Genomic DNA, 16,527 nt, shown 5'->3' with positions numbered 1-16,527 from the left:
GTGTGTGTGTGTGTGTGTGTGTGTGTGTGGCCCGGCCCACTGTTACCGAACACTTCTCCCAGTTCCTTTGAGGAGTCTCTAGCTGGCGGGATCCTGACATTAGTGTTGCTCTCTGGCTGCCTGCTGTCTTGAGCCATGGCTGCACAGCTGGTTGTTGCTCTGCTGGCTTTCACCTCCCTGAGTGCCGCATCTGAACTGGACTGTAAAGAGTTGGTGAAGCCTCTGGTACTGGACAGCCACAGTCCTGTGAGTATCAGTGATCATTTGTTATGGGCCGGTCGTGTGCGACTGAGCTCGGAGCAAACTGAAGTGTGTTCATATACCTAAAATGTCTGACTTTAGTTTTGGTGATATTTTCAATTAAAATTTGCTCCAGTGTTGTTAAAAATAACTAAACCTGTTAACAACTAAACCTACTGCAACCTACTGCACTGATGCATCTGTGGAGGTGTTAGTTTTACATCAGTAAATCTCCAGCACATCTAGTTACCTGCGCACATGAATGCAGCTTGTCTCTACCGTACCTAATGTAAAGTTATTTTATGTGCTTTTATCAAGAAACTTTAGATTTTTAGTTGAAATTTCAATTTCTAATTAACTTGCAATCACTAACAAATAAACTATCCGAGTTGGAAATAAACAAGTGTTAAGTAATTAAAATAATCCCCCCCCTCATGCTGCAAGCAAACGCCTCAGCAGATGAAGTTTCCCAGTTGCCATGGGATAAGATTGTTTCCACTTTCTTTCTTCCACTTGTCCTTTAAAGGACATTTTGAGGACTATCTTTCTCTGGCTTCAACATTTTTGGACCGTTTTTTTTTTGGCGTTCAAAAACAGTTTTCAAGATCACAAATGAACTTTGTATCTCTTTTTTTAAAGTAGTAAAACAATGATTGCAAGCTAAATATATATATATATATATATATATATATATATATATATATATATAAAACTTTATTCCTACCTCCATCAGACACTGTTGTATTGTACTGGGAAATAAAGTCTGATCCCTCTCTAACACAAATAGTCCAGTCATGAGTTGTGTGGATCTTTTGCCTGTGTGGGTGGCAGATCTATGGAAAGTGGGTGCTTCACGTGGGGTCGTGGGATCAGCCTGGCCTGAAAAACGACCTTGTGACATTGAACAGCTCCTGGTTGGAACTGTCGGCTTCCTCGGACACCACAGTCATGACCATCTACTGGGCCGACCGCCTGTAAGGACACATGTTCAGTTTTTGTCGCACTTACAAATGATATTAAAGGGCTGACGCCGATTGTTGTTCCTTTTCTCTCATCCCAGAAATGAAGACAAATGCCTGCAGGGTGTAGCCAACGGCACCATCTCAGGAATGACCAGTCACACCACTTGTATGTGTCAAAATCCTGACTATATTGCTTTTCTGTTTACACCCTGACTCACCATGTCTCTCTGTGATGTGGGTGATGCATGCAGCCAAATCTTGTTACCAAGCTGTAGGTGGATTTCCTAAGAAAACAGTCATGCAGGGCTCCTAATATCTGAATATTTTATACCTTTTTGGTATTTTTTTTTTTTGCCCTTCTTTTAATCTTCAGAGGTTACTATCAGTATTATGGGTACTTCAAGATCCATGTGGAAGTTACTTTCCTTGATGTTTCACAGTTAACATCAATGGTCACACTTCATATCATGATGGGAAGTACTATGAGACCTGCAGTGACTGCCTCCTGTCTGAAGACACAACTTTCCTCCCTGACGGCAAGTCAAAGGGACGATACTTTTTCCTGTTTAGTAAGTTGTTGTTTTTCTTTTTTTTTTTAAACCTCCATCAATCATTTGAGTAACAATACACCGTCCAATACTTTGAGATGCTACTTTAAATGTCTTTCTACTTTTTGTTCCCACCCCCCCGGCTTTCTCTGGCCCCTCTTTTAAAGCACGGACCGGCAGTCTGGAGCCTTCTGAGCTGGACACCTTCAAGAAGCAGGCAGAATGTCTCAACTTCCTCCCAGAGTACTACTTTGGAGGCACAGGTCAGCCTTAATTTCAGCTCCGCATCTTCCCAGCATCCAAAGCAATTATCAAGTAAATGGCCATCATTTCCTCCTATTTCAGATCTGTGTCCAGATGACAGGCAAGTCTCACCTTCTCCAGAGAATACGAATGACACTGCGGCCGTGACTCAGCCTACTACAAAGTAAAGCAGTGCTCAGAAATGCAAACAACCTTAACAAATCCAACTTAGCACGGACAAAATAGTTTTGTGATGTGACCTGAATGTTGTGCTGTTGAGTAATTTTTCATTTGTTGTCATGACAGTTCCAGTAGCAACAGAGTTCAAGGCCTGCTAATGTCATGTCATATTAGGTCTAAGGTCAGCAAGGTGTAGTCATTTTAGTTTTGGTCTGAAGTCTCAAGTCTGGCGGCTTATAAATCCATCTAAATGCCACATTTAAATCCGTTTAGTAATATTTGTAAGTAACTATTTCCACTGGTTGTGTGTGGTAAATAAAAACTTAGCTCTTCTTCTGTTGTGCTGTTGTCATTTATTTCTGCACTTATTCAGAATTAAAGTGTCGGGCACGAACATGTCTTCATCTTTCAAAAGAAAAGAAAGTTGCCAGACACGTGATAAGACTACGTGCTTCATTAAAACCACGACAGCTCCTTTGAAATTCACCTCTGTTCTCTGAAACACAAACAAAGGCTGTTGCCAGGCAACGTCGCTGTCATGGGGAGAGACAAAAAACTGCTGCCACAAGGAGTCCACACTGTCCCGCAGAGAAACAACCGTCGTTCTACTGATTAAAAGCTGCTTCAGGGTCCCCTTTCTAAAGATTTCCACGGTCCAGGACAACTCGTGGCATTTTGCCGGAGTTTATTCAGGAGCAGCGGTGTGGGCAACAGAGGACCGTCTTTCAGTGCTGACCCAAAGAACCCCCCCCACACACACACACACCCACACCCACACACACACACACCCCTCCTCCCCCGTTTTAGCACTTGCACAACAGCTTCTTTTGTTTGAAAGCCCAGAGGGAAAATTAATCAGCATTAGAAGTTTTGCAGTTGCAGGTTCGGCAGCGTCCTCTTTCTGACCATGGGTCTGCCTGTTGTTGTAATTCTGTTGGCTCTCACATCCCTCAGCGCTGCATCTGCACCGGACTGTAAGGACCTGATCAAACCTTTCATGCCGGAAGACCCTAAACTGGTAAGTTGTGCTTATGATCCTTTGTTCTGTCTTATTTACTCCAATGTTGCCCGAGTTTATTTAAAACAGCGTGTCCATCCACGTCGTGAGATAAGAGTTCCATCTTTTTTGCATCGAGGTATTTGGAAAATGGGTGTACGTCGTGGGAGCCGGTGACCCCAAGTCGTACCACAATGCACTGGAGGCTCTGAAAAGCTCCTGGGTAGACTTGTCTCCCACTTCTAACAGTCAAATTTTGACATTACGATGGGGAGATCGTTGCTTGTGAGTTGGGTCATTATCTAAATATGTTACACAGACTCACATATACAAGTTTGTCTCACTGTGTTGTGAAAAAAGTTGATATTTTTAGACAGAATATGACATTTGAAGATCACGAACCAAATTCTGTCGCAACCTCTCGTTTCTCAGTGACCGGTGTATTTTGGGGGAGGTAAATGCAACAGTGTCAGGACTTGCGACCACATTTCGCAGTAAGTGAGACACACAGCGACGTGCAGACAAATGCAAGGCAGACAGTTGTTCTTCAGACTGTGACAAACATAAGGATGTTGTACGCTAATCAGTCTTTCTGCTTTTAAAGAAAATCTGTCGGACCACAAAGGACACATCCTGCAGACCTGCTCTGACTGTCTGCTGTGGACAGACACCTTTCGAAATGGGGACATCACTGGTAGATACATCCTGCAGTTCAGTAAGTCCTGACCTTAGTCACACATTCCACACACTTTAAACTCGCATGCTTACTTTTGAATTTTCCCTTCTGCTTCACAGCAAGGACAGGAAAAATAGACCCCGACGATGTTGAAGTTTTCAAGAAACAAGTCGGGTGCCTAAACTTCCCAGAGAACTTGCACAGCTACGACGGCAAAACAGGTCAAGAACTACTCAGTAACCCGCGATGGCTGTATCTCAAAACAATGTGACTAAAGACCTTTACTGGACACAGCAACTTACACAAATTGCCACAAGGTGGAGATATTGCATCGTGAAGTATCATACGTTTATTGATTTTCTTTGCCAGGGACCCTGCACATTAATGTAAGTGAGCCAGAGTTAGATAATGGGCCAGTTGTCATCCTTCTTCCCGAGCAGGTTCTTACAGATTGGTGACCTGATGTCATCAAAACAAAGCTTCAGCAAGCACTACAGTGCAGCACAGTACACTACAATAGATACAATAGCACATGAACAATGAGAGAATGTAAAAGGAGTGCCAAAGATAAGGTCATTAATAAGATTACACATGACCGCAAGTTTGATGTGCTCTAAGCCACATTGTAAGTTTCTGTTTGAAGGGTTAGGTAAATAGTAGCCTACTCAGTAGGGACAGCAGTCTACTGCTCAACAACACAGTTCCCTGTGGTTGTTGCCCTGCCACTACTGTCCCTCTGAATTTATGAACACACTCAGTGGGGGAGGTGCGATCCTGTGCAAGAGCCTTAAGTTAAGGCAAGATCTGCAAAATGTTTTAAACTATAAAAAAAAAAAAAAAAAAAAAAAAAAAAAAAAAAAAAGAGGAAATTGTACGTTTTATGTAAAGGGAAATGGTGATAAACTTTGGCCCTCTGGTCAAATGTTTTTAGAGTCTGTTTGTAAAAGGACTCATTGGTCTCACATTATGTTTTCATACAGAAAAATGCATGATTTCTGGATTAATTCCAGGACGTACGATGCACATGGTGAGAAAATGGAGCCAATATTGTCCATCCTGCTCAGGGAATCTGTCGTATTTTCTTCTGTCTGTTCTTGTCTCAAAGTTTGTCCTTTTTTTTTCTTCTGTGTTTCAGAGCTGTGCCCCGATGACAAAGAGAGTACAGAGTGAGCTGCTATAAAAAAAAGAAAAAAAAAAAAGAGACACATGACAACATTTGTGCAAAGAAAACATGCATATAATGTTATTTGTTTTCACTGAATTATCTTGACTTTACACACATTTACTTTGGTTTCATGAATGATTCAACTTACTTATGTACTTTCAGAAAACTGTAATAGATGACATGTTTTTGCATTATGTGGAAATCATGTAGAAAGCAGTTTTTTTGTCTTAATAATGCAGTTATTACTACATCACACGCAATGTTTTTGAAATTAAAACTATTATTAAAGATACACAGATAGTTTATTTCACATGATTCACTGAAAATAAGGATATGAAAAGCTGAAAAAGATGGCTGAAAATGTTCAGCGACGGAGGCTGCGGAATGACTTCAACACATCACACGCCGTCACAGTGCTGGTTATATTTTCCGAATACAAAATAAAAACGAATCCTTCATTTATGTAAACTGTCATACATCCAATATGCTAATTCCAGTACAAATAAATCCAACACGGCCAGGCACAGGACACTCCTCTTATACACCAAAACGAGTTTTGGAATTTATTTTTGAGCCACTCCCGAGCGTTTGCTTTCCTCTGACATACCGTGGATGTGTGTGTGTGTGTGTGTGTGTGTGTGTGTGTGTGCGCGCGCAAGTTTGAAAAGCTTCTGTGCTCCTCCTGTCTGTTTATTTAAGCCACCAGCTTGCTGTATTGGCTCCCCAGGCCCGTCTGCACACTCTCCATCTTGCACGATCCGCTGCTGTCTGTCCACTCGCTGGTTCTCGTGCCGTGTGTTCCCGAGACGCTCTCCACCCGCGCCAGTCGCCTACACCTGAACAGTGCTGCCACCTGCTTCTGGCACTGAGAGGAGCCGAAGTAATAGAGGACTGGATCCAGACAGCAGCTGATGCTGCCTACGCAGATGGAGAGCAGGTACGCCTGGTAGGAGCTGTCACTGGACTTGTGGGCCAGCTGAACGTAGTGAACCATCAGGATGATGTTGGTGGGGGTGAAGCAGACCACAAACACCAGCAGCACTACCGCGGCCATCGCCACGGCCCGAGTCTTCCTGGAGCGGTTCTCCACATTGGCTGCCGCCAGAGTCTGAATGATGCGTACGTAACAGACGACGGTGAAGAACAGCGGGATGAAGAAGAACACTGATGAGTAGATGGGGAAGAAGTAGAGGTAGTAGGCTCGTAGTTTTCCCACCACCTGCACATCGTGGCAGGTGGTGATGCCCAGGTCTGATAAATGCATGGTCTGCCCCGAGATCAGGAGAGGGAATACTCCTCCCAGGGATAACAGCCACATGGCGGCACACACAGCTGAGGCCGTCTGAGGGCTGCGCCATGTCAGCGAGTTCATCGGGTAAACCACAGCCAGGAAGCGGTCGATGCTGATGCACATCACGAGCAGGACGGAGCAGTACATGTTACAGTGGAACGCCGCGGTGACCACCCTGCACATGAAGGGGCCGTAGATCCAGTTGTTGCCATGGTAATGGTAGGCGATCTTGAAGGGAAGGAGCAGGCCAAACAGCAGGTCAGCACAAGCCAAGTTCAGCATGTAGATCACAGCTGGCTTCCTGGGACGGATGTGACGCACAAACATTACCATGGCAACAAGGTTGAGGGGTACACTGATGATGAAGACGAGGGTGTAAACGGTCGGGACAAAGCTCGTTGCCAGGCGACCCTGGAGAAAAGCTTTGGTTTCCTGCGAGACGGTGAAGCGCTTGTGGGGATGACGGTGTGGGTCGTGGTGGTCGTGGTGGCCGCGTCTCTTCACCAGCTCCTGCTCCAACTCCGAGCCAGAACCGGCATCATCCTTCAAAATGTCCAGCGCAGAGAGGTCGATGTAGTCCGCAGGCTCATCTGTGACCATTACAAAGTGACCAGAAAATGTCCGGGGGAGGGGCATGGAGCCTTTAAAGACACGCAAGGAAACACAGCAGAATTAGAATTCAACTGGAGACTACCTCACACTTTTAAAAGGGTTAAGTAACCCAACTTTACTGCATATTTCTCTCATTTAACTTGATCTGGCTATGCAGAATTCTGGTTATAATTGCTCACTTTCAGAACTGTGTCTCTCTTTGTTTTCATAGATAAGAACTTATCCGCAACATCCAGTATTAAAAGAATGTATCCTGTGGCGCCAAGTAATTATACTGACTGCACTGGAAAAAAAATACTCCAATTCTCCAACTATTAATATTACTTAAGTACATAAAAATGATCAGCTCATTTTGATTTAATCATATTTACACCTGATGCATTAACATGTAAGCAGCAATTCAATGCAGTGTTGGGATAAACAGTCCAATTAAACTACTTAAACATACATTTATTTTTTTAATCAGTCATATAAAATGATTTTGAAACGCAGCAGAATTCAAGGCTGTGCAAACTATAGACATATAAAACGACCCTATAATCTGTTATGAGACGTGAAGAGTTCAAGGTTTTACATAACACTTTATGTTTAAGAAAGCTACTTACCATTTTGGGTCGGGAGGGCCGAGCTTTGAAGAGAAAACAACACAAATGAGCCCATGACCAGGTGAAGCATGGCTTTACTGTGTATCAAAATATTTTACAAATGAGATGAAATCATTGGTTTGCCAGAAGAGTTGCTGAAGTGTTTCTCTGTCAAGTATTAAACACGTTATGCCAGTGAGGACACTCCGCCTCCTCTTCACTGAACATCTCCTCCCCTTTGCAGAGAAATAATATGCGGCAGTGACCTTTGATCTTCAGACCAAAATATACTTTTCCCCTCAAAGAAGTGGAAGTCGGCAGGCCGACTGAAAAAGACGATGCCGATAGAAATATGCAAAAGACACGAGAAATAAAATACTGACGACATAGATGTCCGACCAAGAGAAGACATTTTGGACAGGTGTAATATATTATGCACATTGTTCAAGCATTAATAGCTACGTATTAAAAAATATATCAGTTGTAGCTTTTAAAATGTTTAAATGTTTTATTTATTAAAGCATGTTTCTTTAAACGCGTTAATTAAAAGGCACATGGGAAACTACAGTATTTCATTAAACCAGGCAGGCCGGCTGGAACGTTGCTCTGAACAGTCCTGTTTCGTCCAAACTTTTCATCAAACCCTTTCAGGTTGTTTTTTTTTCAACACACAAGGTTACAGTAACGCGTTTCTTTGCGTCTTTTACATACAAAACATGAATACCATTACAATTTAATTCTTAAAAATATATTACATTTACAATCACCACATGGAAAAATATAGAAGAGATAAACGGCGTTGACAACATTTCATTTTGGTGCGATCCATCAAATTATAAGCAGATGAAACAGAACACAGTTTTTCACCCCGTCACGTTTTCTGACAACAAACAAACTCCGTACAGTAAAAAGGCACCATCTGTTTCCTCCTCCACTCCTGTTGCTTTCTCACCCCTTGTGCTTCACTTATTTATTTTCCATAAAACTTCTTGTTCAGGAGGAAGATGAGTAAATTGACGTTCACTTTGGCTTTGTCGAACATCTTCATGACGGCCACGCCTTCGTACTGCAGCTGAAGGAGGTCCTGGACACAAAATATGGGAGATGCAATGAGAAACTCAAACAATCAAGCTTGCCTTAGATAAATGTGACTGTTAAAATAAATGATAGCATCTGTTATTATAGTTGATATTCTCACAACAACGTGGCCCAAGCTTTACAGCCTGTTCTAGTCTGTAAATACATATTTAAACACTGTGTGCTGTGTATATATATAGAATAATGTTTTCACATTCATTACATACACAGTGTTGTTCATCACTAAATGTCTCCATTATTGTAGTCAGACATGGGTCATTTTGGCTTTATTTCTATGATAATAACTGCCAGCAGTCCAATGAGGGGAAGAGGAAATACAGCCATCTGTCATCAGTTCAGTGCTGACTAGTGAGCGGCTTTATTTCATGAAATTCTGACGCACTTGGGAAATATTTACCTGGAAATGAAGCTGGACTTTTTCCATCTCAACACCCATAAACTTGGCCTTCACCTCAAAATCTCCAACTTCCTCAGTAGGCGAAATGTCGAACATGACATTTTTGAACCTGAGAGATGAAAGACAATAAAAGTGACAAACAGGACACATGAGAGAGTTGTTTTGAAAATTATAGATGATTTTGAAATTTGTACTTTTCCAAATACAATATCAAATCACCTAATTGAATCTGTGTTGACAGACTCGAGCTGTGCATTCGTAGTAAATTAGTCGAAAGGGTGACTTAGCTTCACATTTTAAGGCACAAAGTTGTGGCCATGACAGTATACAATGCTTCAAATATGAACAATGCAGCAAAGAAGCTACAAATTGTAAAACATGGAATGCCTTATACACATCTTCAAGCCAACAGCAAAGAAGATCTTTACAATCACCACAGTTTCAAGGTGGACACCCAAGAATAGTGTCACCAATTCAGTATCTGACCAAAAGGTAATATGTGGTCACAGTTTCCCCTTCTGTTTCTGAGTTATGGTGTTGAATCATGGACAGAACTTTTTTTTATTTTTTTTTTATCACTTCATCATTCTATCAGCTACAAGGCATTTGTGTGAAATGTTGTCATTATTAGCAGATTAAATCTTGATTTATAGCCACACACATGTTTTGTGAGGTCACAGTGACCCTGCTAGCACTAAATGCAGACTAGGAAACTGTTCTGTCTTACTCATGATAGGGTGGTTAACTTTTGACCAACATTTTAAGATGATACACACTAATTTGCAACAAGGACGTTGGTTAAAAGGAACTGATTTGATCATGCAGACTTCAATCAAAAATCTCAAAAACTTAATTACAGGTGGTGTTGGAGCAGTGCTAAAGAGAACAACAGGTGAACAACTCAACTCACTGGTTTGTCTGAAGACCTTCAATCTCCAGGATGACTCCCTTCTCATGCAGCCTCGCTCCAGTGTACTTTAGAGAATGGGCCTTCGACTTCTTGCTGCCCTTATCGTCTCCTTTGCTGTCCAGTTTTATAGATCGGCGTGAATTCCTGGAAAAACCAAAAAGTCACATGATGTAAAATCACGAGAAATAATGTTGCATCCATCAAACAATCCACACAAATGACAGAACGCAAGGAGACAATAGATATCCTCAAATAGTGAAAGGAATCGTGCAGTAGAAGTCTTGATCCTGAGAGGGAGTAAGAAATGAAGGTACAACTCACTTCCGGTTGAGGTTATCCAGACAAGTCTTGATGTAGGTATCATAGTAGTTCATCTGTTCCTGGTAGAACGCAGTTTTTGAATTGAGTGCAGTCAGAGTCTGCTGGAGCTTCACGAGCTCAGCCTTCCTTCTCTGTCTGTAGCGTCTCTGGTAGCGAATGTCCTGTCAATTACAGGTTTTAGATGCACTTACAAACGTAGAAGCCGGCAGACTGCTCAGAAGTTAACACGGAAGGCGTGCAAATTTTAGATGTGGGGGAGAAAGAAAAAAAAAGAGCTGCTTATGAACCTTTGATATGTCGTTGATGAGGTCCTGGAATGCGTTACTTGCAGTGACGAGGCCAGCCTGCTCCAGGTTACGGAGGTTCCTCGTGATCTTCCTCTTCTTCTGCTCGAGAGGCAGCTGGCTGTCCTCCAAGACTGCTGGGCTGCTCTTCAGACCCTCTGGTGTCTGAGCATCCTGGACTGCCCGGCGCTCTACAAGCTTAGTGTGCTCTGATTCCTACAGGAACAGTCATTTTAGAAGTGTACACATTAGTTATCACATTATGTTGCAAGCGCAAATCCAAAGTGAAATGATTACACATGTTGCTTTGCTAAATAAAAGGTGGCCGTTGGGCCAGTGGGTAAGGGGAAATAATATTAAAAGAAGTCACCTGTAGCACATTGGCTGGGGTTTCAAGAATTTCAGGCAATGTTTCTCCGTGTTGAATCCAAATCACATCGACTATTAGCTTTTTAGTCCTGATGCAGACACAGAAAAAAAACAACAACTGAGAGATCTCTCTTGATTTCAGTTCAGGTTTGAAGTCACCAAATCAAAAACACATGAAGCTGTGGTTGTTGGCATCCTGACAAGTAACACGCCACCAAGAACAAATCCATTTTCATTGGCAGAACGAAATAATAATTCCCAACCTTCAAATATATACAACATTTTTTGGGGGAAATATTCCATATACCTTGATCACACCCACATTTTATACTCCAACATATGTAACACCACCTCCTATTATCTGCTTTACCTTCATCATGAAGGTTATATTTGAACACGTATCCAGTTTCCTCAAAAAGTACTAAAGAGATTGCGATAAAACTTGGTGGTAAATTGGAAGAACAACAAAACAGTTTTGTTATTTTGTCCAATGTTCAAGACTGTATTCCTATAATAGGCATGGAATTGTTAGCAAATTTAGATGACACGTACACATAAATCAACTCCGCATTCACATTTATTTCACTACTTAAGTGCTGTAAATGCAAGAAAAGAAAGACGAGTCAGACACTGTTAATGCAGCCTCATTTGAGAAAGTGTTCCAGACGGAAACATGTTTATAGGTGTGATAACGCGGACCACAGAACCGCTTCCTTTTTGGACAGGATGTGATAGAAGAGCAGGAAAGACAACAGAGATATGGAACGGAGTGATAGTCACGGAGAAACGCACCGTGTGAAGCAGGGTTAAGTGCAGTGCATCACACTGCATTCATAACAATCCCAAACTCTACACCGAGTCCTTCTGAATACGTGCGACTCTGTCATAGTTTTACAAGGTTCACCTGAATCCGGATCATTTCTTAATTCTCACCCTGGTATTCAGTTGATTGCATCTTCAAATTGTGTTACTGGACACGTCTGACAACAGGCTTTGCATACAGTTTTAGTTTTAGCATTCTGCAATCATCAAACCTACTTTGTAACGACAGTCTTCAAGTCCCTGTCCTCCCCTTCCAGCAGCTCAAACTTGCTGGTTAGGGTGAGGGAGATCTCCGTCTTTGCCAGCTGGCTCAGAGCGCTCTCTCTGTTGGAGTCGTTTGGATCTGCAGCTCCTTCGCCTGAAATAAAGCAGCGCAGCAGGTAAAATCATAAATATGCCATGCGCAGCTGGTGATTAAATTGTGATTAGCATGAATGAAAGTGCTCGACAGTACCAAGCAATGCTTCCACATCAGGGACTTCTCCGAGGTCCTGCAGCAGCTCGTGCAGCAGGTCATTGTGGTCTGGAGAAATGGCCTCCAGATGTTCCAAAAGGAGCTGAACGAACACAGACGGAGTTATTTACTGCTATTAGTCACTGAAAACATTGTTATATTATAAAAACCTTGATGGATTTAGCCACAGAGAAACAACAGAGCCAATTAATGGGTCACAGGTGCCAAGAGTCATCTTAAGTTAAACTGATTCTTTCTTGCTGAACCTTAAAAAAAAAAAAAAAAAAAAAAAAAAAGGGGGATGATGAGGTTTCCTAATAACAGAGGGCACGATGAGAACTGTCTCTTAACCGAGTGTGTATTTGTTTAGTTGTAATTTTCACATTTGTTTGAAAAAAGAAACCTTGAAATTTAGTTTGCTGGCAGAAAAGGAGAAATTCCCAGCAGATCAAATTAGTTATGATTGTAATACTTACACCTCCAACACTTTGTGCATGTGACAAAAAAGGTGAGCTGACATTAAAAAAAACAAAAAAAACACCATGAAACAGCATGCAATAGAGCTGATGTTATTTTTACGTAGACTTGAACTGCATCCCGAGTCGCTAATGAGAATCTGCAGGAAAGATTTGCTCATTTTGTTAAGAGTTTACCGAGTGGGTGTTGATGATCTCCTCTATTGAGATGTAGATGATAGGTTTGCTCAAGGTCACCATGTCGGAGTATTCGTCAATATTAAACTTCTCCTCAGGTTCAGGGACGTCACATGCCGACTGGAAAAATAACCTGAAAGACAAGAATATCACTCGTTATTGGTTGTCGGTCAATGAACCTCAAATACTGACAGAAAGCATTACCAAAAATCACACTGAACATAAAGGGAATTTTCTTTGACGTGACAAGGTCAGATGTTCATACAGAGGTTTATGTGGTTTTCCAGGAATGATTTGTCACTCACTTTGGCAAAACAAGGCAGATAACAGCACATGTACTGGCTCAGCCTTTGTCTTGTACAAGTCTGTGTGGAGTTTAGTTGATTGATGTGGACACGTATCTCCCAACTGCTGACACAGCATGTAAAGCCTCTTCTCTTGCCAGGATTACCTCTTTTTCTACCTCGTCAGCTTAACCCCACTACCCGAGCGTTGACTTTGTAACTGGAGGGAAATTTCTTCTGCGAATAACTACTTTTTCATTATTGATTTATCTGTTGTTTATTTTTATTTTTTTTCTCAATTAACAAATTAGTTGTTTGGTCTTTAAAATGCCAGAAAATTTAGAAAAATGGCACCCAGTGCTTCCCAAAACCCAAAGTGCAGGCTAAAATCTCTTGTTTTGTTCCAATGTGCGGTTCACAACCAAAATAACATTCCGTTTTTCTTAAAGAAGACTAAAAGAACCAGAAAATATTCACATTTTAGAAGATCGAATCAGATAACTTCAGCAATTTTTCATCAAAAAAGTGACTCAAAACAGCCAATTATGAGAATAATTGGCCTTTTCTGTCAATCGGCTAAATCGATTAATTGACTACTTGTTGTTGAAAACATTTTGACACACAAATTCAGGTTTTAAGAGAATATTTTGTTCCGTCTACACAGCATGACATTTTTGCCACGTTCCTATTTCTCACCTAAACTTCTCATATGTCTGAGATATGTAGGTGTTCATTGGTGTCATATGCGCATTCTCGCCCTCAAACAGCTTATTGGCGGCAGCATGCTGGAGCATCTTTGCCACAGATCCCAGGTTGCGACGCTGGTCAAGATGAAGCTGCCCTCCTGCCGACATGTCGATGATGTCGAAGCCATCGGGTGCCACGATGGCTGGGTTCATGTAGCGGTAGTACAGCAGGTTTCCTACAATCTGACATGAAAAATAAAAGGGAACAAATTATTGAAACATTTTATCAAAATAAATCTCTCACCTCGGCACGCTCACAATAATCGAGCATGTGGAGAGGACTGAATGTTTACCGTAATGTTTTAATGGAATACACAAAAAAAACACATTTATGCATTTGAGGGCTTCTACCTTCAACAGCTCGTCTTCCGACGCATCTGGAAACTTTTCGTGGAGGCTGTTCTTCAGAATTTTTGCTATGTATCTCATGCCATAACTGCATGCAAAACAAAAAACATTTGATAGGATGTCAAAACACAGAACATGCATTCACATGCGACATGGCAAATAATAAAACAAGTTTACGATGAAAAGACTATGTTGTATTTGAGAAATCAATAACTGCATTAATGACAGCAAGTACTGGTGAGTTTGTGTGTCAAATCATATGTATTTCTACTTTTTCTAGACGCTTTCAGCATAATCAAACTGTAAAGCAGCACCACCTAGTGGGATAAACAGTTTTCAGAATTTTGTGAAATGAGTGTTGTATTAGTGTTTTTTTTAATTAAAGAAATGATAAAAAGATGGATATTTATGTCACATGTAGAGCTCAAGTCACAAACAACTGATCAACTACTTGCACCATAGTTATGATTAGGAATAAATAGTCATGTTGTAAAAAGCAGCTGAACCTTAACAAGCAAAATGAGTCCCAGAGGACATGCCACAGCACGTGATCATGTCGTCTAGACCCATTTCATTAAAATTATGGAAGTCCTGATCTAAAGACACGAGATAGATCTTTAATCAGAGAATAGAAAATACAATAAAAATAAAAAAAAACAGCAAAATATGAAAACAGAAATTTTAATATAAAGGAGGAAAAGACTTTAAGCAATGAGAGCTAAACAATATGCACAAGCACTGATGAGCAAACCTGTCACAGAGAACACAAAGGAAATTGACACTAAACAGGTCCTTAAACTTACGGGATATTATCCAACGAGGACACAATGGAGTTCAAGACCTTATCAGTAGCAGTCCGAAGCGCCAGACTGGAGGCCTGCAGCCTGGTGCGAACTTCCTCATGTGACATGGCCTGCTCCGGAGTCACTTCATAAGGCAGCTTGCTGAGGGACAGTAAAAGTAGGCAAACATTTATCTACATGTAGGCTCATTGTTTTCAGTTTTCCACATTCATTTTTAGTGTTGAGCATCCCTGGTTACATGAAAATGCAGTTATAAAGTGGTGTGTTTCAGCTCAGTTCATTAAATGAGTGAAGAATGAGTTCCCAAAAGAGAGAAAAAAAAATTTTAAAACACGAAAAGAAAGGCGACAAAGTCAACACAACTGACCACTCAGCATGTGATGTATATCAGACCAAAATCTATAGACAAAAGCTTGGACCATACAAAGGACAACAAACTCTGTTGGCAGTATTGTCATAGACTGTATTTGCCACTACCTGGCCTCTCCAGTAGCCATCTCCAGCTGGTTGACCCAGGCTTTGTACACATCCACAGGGTTGGTGTTGATGCCTAAATCCTTGTCCTCAATGATTTCTTTGACCACCGGCGCAAGCAGCTGTCTGAGGGTGTTGTGACCACGTGCACCTCTGTTGAAGCTCACCACCATCTTGATGACTGTTGGGTTGCCCGTCACTATGTCCTGGATCTGGTCCACCTTAGAACTGAAGGACGTAGAGAAGATGGTACAGGAGATCAGTCGTGTCATCCGAACAACAAAACAAAATATACTGTACAGGCAATTCCCATGAACTCTCAAAAGATCTTACAGGCCCTTATTTTCTGTAAATACTGCACATTATAACCATTCCATTACTACAACAGTCACTAAGCGTAGACTAGGTATGGCGGACTAGAGATTATGGTACTGTCATGTTCAGAGCTGCACTTCTCACTTGATTTCTTCTTCCAGAGCAGTCTTAAAGAGTTTAAGCAGCAGGTACTCTTCTCTTTGGTTGGAGGCATAGTTGTACAAGGTGAAGATCACAGTGTCCATGAACTTAGTGGATTTGTTTTGGGGCATCTGAAAGATCAGCTTAGCCAGGTGGGACGGATTGGTCTGAAGGGGAGGGAAGAGAGGAGCGGAGGAGAGTAATGTGCATCTGCAACTGGACCTGGATATGGTCATTTTGAACAGTGTAGATTTAAGTTGGGGTCGACGAGGTACAGCAAGACATATTTCTGTAATACCTGCAGCCGGTAAAAGAGATGTTGGTAGGCTTCCAGTTTCCTTCTTTTGCCTTTACTCAGGCCTTTAATACCCAGTCTGTCTCCTGCAGTCAGGTCATCTTTACTCGCCTTACTTTTCTTGTTCTTCATCTTCTTATTATGGGACACGACATCCTTTTAAAGAAGCAATTATCAAATTAATTAGGAACACCGGCAAGACTAGATAAAATCTTAATCACACAACTTTTATTAGACTTAAGTACATTAAACTTGGCATTATCAGACGATGTATGATGTACTGTGGTATAACTTTCACTTCCTTGAACATTCAAA

At 41.5% G+C, this 16,527-nt stretch overlaps 3 protein-coding genes across 4 annotated transcripts in view; 1 reads left to right on the top strand and 2 right to left on the bottom strand.

Moving 5' to 3' along the window:
• The first annotated feature begins 28 nt into the window (after positions 1-28).
• On the top strand, positions 29-2,506 carry LOC138215981 (saxitoxin and tetrodotoxin-binding protein 1-like). Its single transcript, XM_069178523.1, has 6 exons — positions 29-246; positions 1,072-1,214; positions 1,301-1,368; positions 1,643-1,771; positions 1,918-2,013; positions 2,096-2,506. Exons 1-6 carry the CDS (start codon positions 136-138, stop codon positions 2,179-2,181), a joined length of 633 nt encoding a protein of 210 aa, XP_069034624.1. The 5' UTR covers positions 29-135; the 3' UTR covers positions 2,182-2,506.
• A 3,054-nt stretch (positions 2,507-5,560) lies between these two features.
• f2r (coagulation factor II (thrombin) receptor) lies at positions 5,561-7,595 on the bottom strand. Its single transcript, XM_069178171.1, has 2 exons — positions 7,520-7,595; positions 5,561-6,943 (listed from the first exon to the last, which is right to left on the bottom strand). Exons 1-2 carry the CDS (start codon positions 7,587-7,589, stop codon positions 5,706-5,708), a joined length of 1,308 nt encoding a protein of 435 aa, XP_069034272.1. The 5' UTR covers positions 7,590-7,595; the 3' UTR covers positions 5,561-5,705.
• Positions 7,577-16,527, bottom strand: part of iqgap2 (IQ motif containing GTPase activating protein 2) — a 34,890-nt gene continuing 25,939 nt past the window's right edge. For both annotated transcript variants that reach the window (XM_069178168.1, XM_069178169.1), the window contains 15 exons: positions 16,216-16,368; positions 15,921-16,084; positions 15,465-15,689; positions 14,988-15,128; positions 14,188-14,272; positions 13,787-14,019; positions 12,807-12,939; positions 12,154-12,256; positions 11,916-12,057; positions 10,879-10,966; positions 10,512-10,724; positions 10,225-10,385; positions 9,904-10,047; positions 8,994-9,102; positions 7,577-8,582 (listed from right to left, as the gene is read on the bottom strand). In XM_069178168.1, coding sequence (XP_069034269.1) covers positions 8,469-8,582; positions 8,994-9,102; positions 9,904-10,047; positions 10,225-10,385; positions 10,512-10,724; positions 10,879-10,966; positions 11,916-12,057; positions 12,154-12,256; positions 12,807-12,939; positions 13,787-14,019; positions 14,188-14,272; positions 14,988-15,128; positions 15,465-15,689; positions 15,921-16,084; positions 16,216-16,368 — 2,208 coding nt within the window. In that variant the 3' untranslated portion in view covers positions 7,577-8,468. The remainder of the gene's footprint in view (positions 8,583-8,993; positions 9,103-9,903; positions 10,048-10,224; positions 10,386-10,511; positions 10,725-10,878; positions 10,967-11,915; positions 12,058-12,153; positions 12,257-12,806; positions 12,940-13,786; positions 14,020-14,187; positions 14,273-14,987; positions 15,129-15,464; positions 15,690-15,920; positions 16,085-16,215; positions 16,369-16,527) is intronic.

Source organism: Embiotoca jacksoni, unplaced genomic scaffold, assembly GCF_022577435.1.
Source record: "Embiotoca jacksoni isolate LCO1_2020_lvr unplaced genomic scaffold, fEmbJac1.0.p SCAF_8, whole genome shotgun sequence".
NCBI lineage: Eukaryota > Metazoa > Chordata > Actinopteri > Embiotocidae > Embiotoca > Embiotoca jacksoni.
Note: the sequence above shows the minus strand (reverse complement) of the source record. Positions and strands in the feature narration are given on the sequence as shown.